General features: G+C 36.3%; 4 protein-coding genes across 4 annotated transcripts in view; 1 reads left to right on the top strand and 3 right to left on the bottom strand.

Annotated features, from left to right (window-relative positions):
• Nucleotides 1-8, bottom strand: part of C9374_005087 (uncharacterized protein) — a gene marked incomplete at both ends in the record, with an annotated part of 3,551 nt that extends 3,543 nt beyond the window's left edge. Inside the window, one exon of the mRNA XM_044694798.1 lies at nucleotides 1-8. This exon is cut by the window's left edge and continues 326 nt beyond it. Within this exon, the coding sequence (XP_044548186.1) occupies nucleotides 1-8 (8 nt within the window).
• Nucleotides 9-208: 200 nt separating this feature from the next.
• On the bottom strand, nucleotides 209-2,425 carry C9374_005086 (uncharacterized protein; the record flags this gene model as incomplete). The annotated part of the gene is made up of 1 exon (XM_044694797.1): nucleotides 209-2,425. One exon carries the CDS (start codon nucleotides 2,423-2,425, stop codon nucleotides 209-211), a length of 2,217 nt encoding a protein of 738 aa, XP_044548185.1.
• A 549-nt stretch (nucleotides 2,426-2,974) lies between these two features.
• C9374_005085 (uncharacterized protein) lies at nucleotides 2,975-6,682 on the top strand (the record flags this gene model as incomplete). The annotated part of the gene is made up of 1 exon (XM_044694796.1): nucleotides 2,975-6,682. One exon carries the CDS (start codon nucleotides 2,975-2,977, stop codon nucleotides 6,680-6,682), a length of 3,708 nt encoding a protein of 1,235 aa, XP_044548184.1.
• A 117-nt stretch (nucleotides 6,683-6,799) lies between these two features.
• Nucleotides 6,800-8,051, bottom strand: C9374_005084 (uncharacterized protein; the record flags this gene model as incomplete). The annotated part of the gene is made up of 3 exons (XM_044694795.1): nucleotides 6,800-7,272; nucleotides 7,341-7,870; nucleotides 7,930-8,051. The coding sequence occupies 3 exons, from the start codon at nucleotides 8,049-8,051 to the stop codon at nucleotides 6,800-6,802; spliced, it is 1,125 nt and encodes a 374-aa protein (XP_044548183.1).
• Nucleotides 8,052-8,493: the final 442 nt, after the last annotated feature.

Raw genomic sequence — 8,493 nt, 5'->3', positions numbered from 1 at the left:
GATGACATTTTTTGAGAGAATATAACATTTTCGACGGTTAGTCGTTTGTGATCGATGACAAATTCACTGAAAAGTTCATATGGGAGGAGCCACTAATTACAGAACATGGGGGGGAGGGGGGTTTGGCTTTTGGAATTAAATTCAAATTTAAAATTTTTTTTTTCAAAATAATTTTTATTTATTTTTAATTTAATTAATTAAAAATGAATCACTTGTTCAAAAAGCGTCTCTTTGCCCGAGCTCGCAAAGGTTGCTCTTGTGCCCTTCTTTCGATGCTGTTTATCTGAGCAGACAATGACCTTCCTTCCAACTGCGTTTTCTCGACTTGATTTACTCGTGCATCCTTGTCAAGACTACCATCAAGCTGATTTTGGGTTTTGTTCGGGTGCACCACTTTCATGTGAATCGTTAAATCAATGTCGGAGTGGACTCTACGATCGCAAAGGGAACAAGTTTTGACATCATCCTTAACGCTCGGAAACCCTTCATCCATTCTAACTCCTTCCACATTGTTTCGTTTTTCAAACGACAAATAATGACCAGGATTACTTTCATCGAGGATTGGAGATGGAATGAAACCATCAAACTTTTCCATCAATTCCCAATATTTAGTTGCTCTTTTTGGTGGACAGCAACTTGGATCATTGCACTTGCGGAGACAAAAGATGTTCAACCCATTACCATGCTCTGAGTGTGTGTGGAGTTTAAAAAGTATTGCCTTCACCTTCTTCTCTTCTTCCAAATCAGTAATATCTTTTCCTTCCAAAAAAGCATCAATGCTAGCAAAAGATGGCCATCCAGGTAAATCTCGAATACGGTCTTGTTGGAATACACTAGCATAGTACGCCTGTACATCCTTGCCACCCTTTTGGTTGAAGATATTTGTGAGTTTGATTAAAGCTGAATGATGATTCTGTTGCTTGCTTGCAAAACTTTCATCATCCAAATCAATAACACCCACCAAGCCTTTTGAAAGCGGAGCCATACATCGCTCAACACGATTGTACTTACTACCTCCTGCGGCAAAGGATGTGTGGATGAGAGCATCAAGGTCGAAGCAAATGAATACGTAGAACATCCTCACCTGCACCTTCCGGTTCTGGGGAGCAACGTTTACACAGTTGTCAGTGTTACAAAAAAATAACGGAAGAAGCTTTCCGGTTTCCTTCAGCTTCTCGAGGAAGAAAACCAGATCACACAACATCTTGTCCTTATCTCGACTAGTGGTCTTCAAAAACTCGGCGTTAGAACTACTTCTCACATACACTTTTTCCACCATCCAACGAAGACTGTTATTACCACCAACAACCGCACGTAACAATGCAGCAACATTTGGAGTGATTGAATTCTCTTTACCTTTTGGAAAATCATGGTCTGGTAGTGAAACTTTGCTACTGGAAGTCATTGCTATTTGTGTTGATGTCGATACAGCCGCTCCTTTTGTTGGTATTTTCGCTTTTTCATCCAAAGAAATAGCTGTACTTTCTTCAGGCAATAGACAACACAACTGCTTGATGTATTTGTTGAGAGAATGGGTAGCATGTAGATCAACATGTTCCTCAGTCAGGTCGTTTGACGGTTTGGTAAGTTTAACAGTAGCTTCAGAGTCATGTCGTTTACCCTCTCGACTACTTTTGCACCTTGGAACGACATACCGTAACATTCCAGACCTGCTGTAAGGACGAAATCCTTCTTCTGATAATTTAGCGTTTGCTTCTTTAACCAAATCAACACCGTTCATAGGAGTGTGAACAAATGAATCTCTTCTTCTCTCTGATGCAGAGGCAATACCAGTTCCTTCAACTACTGCTTGAAGTCTTTGAGCCATTCCTGATGCTTTCCGTGGACGTCCTCTCTTCTTTTCAATTTTGTTCGTGCTGCTGTTGTGTCTACGGATCCTTTGTTCAGCTGCTTTCCTTTCGAGATATGCAATCGCTTGCTTTTTGTCAAGTGTTTTGAAGTCCAGTTCTTGCAATTGTTTGTCATATTCTGCCAACAACACCTCATCCTGAGTTGAGGATTTCAATTCAAGTATGTTACTTCTTTGTAACTGAAGGTCTTGTATTGATTTACGCAGTTGGTCTTGCTTTGTAACTCGACCTCTCTTGCTAGTCCTTTGCTCCAGCCATTCACGACCAGATTTAGATAGGACTGTGAATTCTTCATGTGATGTTGTGAATAGGTTTGAGTGAACATCAGTAATTGCATCGAGAAGTTCTGAGTGGTTTTTGATTTGTTGATACAAACGTGCTCCAGCTGAATGAATTGCTTGCTTTTGAGATGGAATTATTTGAAGCCTTGTCATTGTGAGAAAGCAATACCTATTCATGAAGAGTTGATATTGGTCAAGATTTTCTTCACTTGTGTAAAAATCTACTGGAATCTGTTTCTTGATTGGAGCGAGTAAGGTTTGACGTTTCACCATTTGTTTTGTTCTTGTTATTAAAGCCATACATGAGGTAAATATTTATTCACTTTATTAATAATAATTATTATTTTAAATTAATTAAATTTGAACGTTTAGTTTTGGTGGGAACTGAAGGCGGGATGCAATTTCATCGGTGAAACCGATGAAATTGCCTCCACCCCCTCCAGCAACTAAAAAGTGTAATTAGTGGCACTTCCCTATGAGAAAAACAACAAGGTTAACAACTCAACTCTTAATAGACGAATGTAGTTTTCAAATATGTGTTTCAACAACAACAATTGACCACTTGCGTGAGCAGTATCCTTTCCAGCCCGCCAAAGGTCAAATAATTGGCGGAAATTTGCACCCGCCAATTTGTGATTCAAAATCAAAAAAAAATTAAACTCTCTTTGCCTCTCGTTTTCTTACACCCGCAGCAGCAAGCCTTCACACCGACACCAATAACAACAGTACTCGCTAGGCTTGTCATCCTGAAATTTTTCAATCAACTCTCTCATTTAATTTATTTCATCCATATCATCATCATCATCGGTCTCATCATCAACCATGTATATTAAATCAGTAACGATACAAGGGTTCAAATCGTACAGAGACCAAACTTTTGCTGGACAAGAGTTCTCACCATCACAAAATATTATTGTTGGTCGTAACGGAAGTGGTAAATCAAATTTCTTCAGTGCTATTTCTTTTGTTTTGAGTGAAAAGTTTAGTAAATTGAGAAGCGAAGAAAGACAAGCCTTTCTGCACGAAGGTACAGGTAGAGGAGTTCTTTCTGCATTTGTTGAAATTGTTTTTGACAATTCTGACAATAGACTTCCAATTGACGCAAAAGAAGTTGCGATTAGAAGAACAGTTGGTTTAAAGAAAGATGAATATAGAATTGATGGTAAAGCTGTCACTCAAAGAGAAGTCTTCAACTTGCTAGAATCAGCAGGTCTCAGTTCAAGTAATCCCTATTACATTGTTGAGCAAGGTAAAGTTGCAACCTTGACAACCATGAAGGACTCTGAAAGATTAGAATTGTTAAAGGAAATTGCAGGTACAAAAGTTTATGATCAAAAACGTGCAGAATCTCTAGGTATTATGAAAGAAGCTGAACAGAAAAAACAAAAAATTAATGAAGCTATTGAATATGTGCAAGAACGTTTAGACGAATTGGAACAAGAAAAAGAAGAGCTCAAAGAATTCCAAAAGCTGGATAAGGACAGAAGATGCATTGAATATGCAATTTTCGATCAAGAGTTAAATGAGGCAACGAAAAATCTTGAAGAAATTGAAAAGGCAAGAGAGAATCAACACAAGCTTGCAAATCAGTTACATATGGAAAAGATGTATCTTCAACAAGTACTCAAAGATTTTGAAAGAGATATCAAATTAGCCAAACTTGAGAAAGATGCAAAACAAAAAGAAAAGGATCTATTAGAATCTGAAAGACAAGAACTTATTAGACAACGTACAAAGATTGATCTTGAATTGAAAGACTATCAACAAATACATAAAGAAGATGAAAGCACTCGTAAAGATGTTGAGGAAGAATTACGAGAGGTGAATAAGAAGATTGAAGACATTACTTCTCAACTCAATGATGAAGTAATTCCTCAATATGAAAATTTATTAAGAGAAGAAAAAGAAATTGAAGAAAAACTTCAAACAAGCGAAAGAAGAATGAACGAACTTCTTAGTATTCAAGGAAGAAAGAATAGATTTAACACTGTTGAAGAGAGAAATAGATGGTTACAGCAAGAAATTGAAAAGTTAGAAAAATCTAATGCTAGTTATTCTGAACAAATCACAGGTAGATCTAGCGAAACAGAAAAGCTCAAAGATACACTCTCAAACTTGAACAGAATTATTGAAGAAAAGAAGAAGAGTTTTTCTGAAAATAGAACACAAATTGAATCGTTCCAAACAAGTTATAACGATCTCAAGAATGAAAGAGATTCTCTCACCAATCAAAAGAAGGAGTTGTGGAAAGAACAAACGGAAACAGAAAAGGAAACTCAAAGATTTTCTGAAGAATTAAGCAGAGCTGAAAGAAAGCTTGAGATGACATTCCCTCGAACTGTCACATCTGGTATCCACTCTGTTAGGAATATTGTGAAAGAAAGAAATATTGCTGGCGTTTATGGAACAGTGATTGAATTGATAAAATGTGATGATAAATATCACAGAGCAGTTGAAGTGACCGCTGGTAATAGTCTCTTCCACTTGGTAGTTGAAAATGAAAGAGTCAGCGGTGACATTATTCAAGCTATGAATCAATCAGGAGCACAAGGAAGAGTGACATTTATTCCACTCAATAGATTACAAGTCTCGGACGTTGATGATAGCATTGCAACATCAGAATTTGCTCCTCTTTGGAAAAAGGTTAAAACCGATTCCAAATTTGAAATTGTCGTTAAGCATTTGTTTGGAAAGACTTTTGTCACCAAAGATTTGGAAAGTGGTACTCAATTTGCTAAGGATCATAATGTAAACTGCGTCACATTAGCAGGTGATCAAGCAAACAGAAAGGGTACACTCACAGGTGGTTACATTGAACAACGTCAATCACGCATGGATTGTATGAAACAAATTGAAAATTTGAGAAGAGAATACAAGGACAGTCATGACAAGTCAAAGAAACTTAAGGCATCTATTTCTGATTTAGATGATAGACTCAACACTTGTATCACCAGACTCCAAAAAGTTGAAACTGAAGTTCATAACTCAAAGAATACAATTCAACATGAACAACAAGATCTTCAAAATCTTGAAATTCGAAAGAATAACATTGAAGATAATATCAGATCGAACGAAGAACTTCTAGTTCGATTGAAATCATCATTGTCAGCCAATAAGGAAACCATTGATTCATATACAAAAGAGAAAGATGCTCCTCTCAATGCCACATTGAGCACTAGAGAAAAACAAGAACTAGACAAACTTACTAAGACTGTTAATGATCTTACTAAACAATTACAAACTGTTTCTAGAAGTAGATTGGAACAAGAAACAAAGAGAGATAGTCTAAGAATTCAATTGAACACTAATTATATTCCAAGAAAATCTGAACTTCAATTACATATGGATCATCTTCCAACTGATTCCACTTTCTCATCACAACAACGTTTAACACAACTCCAAGGCGATAAGAAATCAACTGAAGATCGAATTAATGATGTAACTGAATCTATTAAGGTTCTAGATCAAGAAATTGATGAATTGAACGAAAAAGTCAAAACCACTCAAGAACAATTAGAAACCGAACGAGCTGAAGAAACTAAAAAGTTTCAAACGTTACAAGAAAAGGCAAACTCTCTTGAAAAGTTGTTAAACAAGAAGAAGATTTGGACTCAAAAGAGAGAAGATTGCATCCGACAAATCAAGGAATTGGGAACTCTTCCATCAGACTTTAGAAAATATTTAGAGTCTGACCAAAAGACTCTCATGAAAAAGTTACATTCCACAAACGAAAAATTGAAAAAGTTTGGACATGTGAACAAGAAAGCCCTCGATCAATATGAGCAATTTAGCAATCAGAAAGAAGATTTCTTAACAAAGAAGGAAGAACTTGAAAAGGGTGAAGACGCAATTAATCAATTGATCCAAGTTTTGGATAGAAGGAAGGATGAAGCTATTCTAAGAACCTTCAAACAAGTTTCACAGAATTTTGAAGAAATTTTCCAAACTCTTGTTCCTGGAGGTCATGCCTCTCTCACCATGAAATCTAAAAAAGGAGAAGGGGAAGAAGAGGAAGAAGAGGAAACTGATGAAACATCTGAAGTGGATCAATTCACAGGTGTCTCTATTAAGGTTTCATTCATGTCGAGTGGTGAGACAGAAGAAGAACAATCTTACCATCTCATGCAACAACTTTCTGGTGGTCAAAAATCACTTGTAGCACTTTGTCTCATCTTTGCTATTCAACGTTGTGACCCTGCTCCATTCTATTTATTTGACGAAATTGATGCTGCTCTTGACTCTGCATACAGAACAAGTGTTGCAAAGATGATTGAAACTCTTGCTGAAAAGGAAAAGATTCAATTTATCACTGCAACATTTAAACCTGAAATGTTAGAATCTGCAGAAAACTTTTATGGTATTTCATTCAAGAATAAGATTTCTTCCATCAAAAAGATCACAAAAGACGAAGCACTCCGAGTGTTACAAGAAGAAGAACGATTGGGTGGCATTGCTCAACCAGGAGGAGAAGAGGAACGACCTTTGACTCCACCAACTCACGACGACCACATGGATGATCGAGAGGATTAATGACCACAAAGTTGATTCTTTGCTCAAAATTGAAATCTTTTTTCAGATTCCTTATTTATTGTAAAATCTTCAAAATTTTCTCTAATATAAAACACTCTACTCGTATTTACATCGTTTTCACTTTTTGGCTTGTTTCCTTTTCTTGTTGAGTACTTGTTGTTCAAATTCCTTGTCAAACTTTTGATCGAATCCTTTCGCGTGCTCAAAGAATATTCGTTCAATGTTCTCTCGTTCATCTTCTGAATATAACACCTCAGAATCTGAAAAATCAAGATGATCCACCAACTCTAATCGAATACTGTCTAATTGCCGTAACGTACTCGGAGATAAGTTAATGTACAATCGCCATTCAAACGTATAGAGCTTTCTGGTAAGCGAGGAGATGTCATTCTTAGGTTTTGGAAGAGCGGTGGTGGAAACAGAACTTTTCTTTAGGGAAACAGGTTGAGAAGCAGAAGGAAGAGAAGGGTAAGATTGGGAATGGGAAGTATGATCAAAGGCATGGCTTGTGACTCGTTCTTTTCGTCGATGGCAAACTGTGACACCTCCATTTTTGTTAATTAAAATGTCAATAAACCAATATCCAGAATCTACACAACGTCAGAATTTGAATGTATGTTGGTCCATTACTTGTAATTCTTCTCAAATTTGTACATACCTTTGTATCTAAATAATTGACCTAGTTGTTTCTTGAGAGCGATGACAGCAGGAGCAATAATTGATTGATTGCATAATTTTAACACTGTCACAACGGGTGATTCTTCTCCGAAATAATTCAACATGAATTGCTCTAGACTTTGAAAATTATTTAAATTCACTTCTTTTTCAAACATGTGACAACTTAGAGATGCAATGTGATTTCCATTAGCGCAACATGTGTGACATTGTTCATTACGATTCTCATTAATAGATTCAATTTCTTGAACTAACACTGTCAATATAGAATGGATCACTCGTGTGAACTTATTTTCAAATTTACTCTCTTCCTCTCCATTCTCCATTTCATCATCTTCTTTTGTTAAATCTTTAATTCGATAGTTTAAAAGTTGTAATTCGTCAATATTAGGATATCGATGTTGATCTGTTTCATCTGTGGCACTCGAGTGTAAAGTATGATTGACCTCGAAAATACTAATCTTGTTACATAATCGCAATAAATCTTTAGCGACAGGTAAATCACAAAGTTTTCTGAATATATTCAAGAAACCATTCTTCATATCTCATTCAATCATAAATGCAATACATACTGTTGAAATATATTCCTCACCGATTCTCCGACGTGTACACCATCGACTGGTTGTGGTGATGAGGTGTCAATTGTCTGCGATGAAGATACTTTTTTAGCTTCTTTTGTAGGTTTGGTTCCCATTGAAATTTGTTATGTGTTTAGTTGGTTGTTGTAAGAGGATGGTCTCTGTGAGTTAATATTAACGTTGTTGTTGCTGTTGTCGTGAAGGTGAAGGATAATTGTAGAAAATCACAATGCCGAAAATGCTCTTGTGTTGTATTTGTTGAAAACAGTGGAAAGTGATGGTTGTTGTTTCAAATACGAATGTTGAATCATAAAGGCTCTACTTCTTGGATGATTGCGAAAGTTTTTTGTTGTTGTTGTTGTTTGTTGGGAATGGTTGTTCTTGATCGGAGGAATGCTTCCATAGAGTGTTTTCGTGGTGGCAGTTGTCACTATTTTTAAAAATGGAAAAAAAAGATTCTTTTTGAGACGTGAAGAAAACAAGGATGGATTCGTTTGTTATGAAGGGTCAGTGATGACATCAATGAGAGGACCTGAAGAAAACAATTAATCACTGCAC

The sequence above is a fragment of the Naegleria lovaniensis genome (assembly GCF_003324165.1).
Source record: "Naegleria lovaniensis strain ATCC 30569 chromosome Unknown tig023, whole genome shotgun sequence".
Taxonomy (NCBI): Eukaryota; Heterolobosea; class Eutetramitea; order Acrasida; family Naegleriidae; genus Naegleria; species Naegleria lovaniensis.
This window is presented reverse-complemented; position numbering and strand designations above follow the sequence as displayed.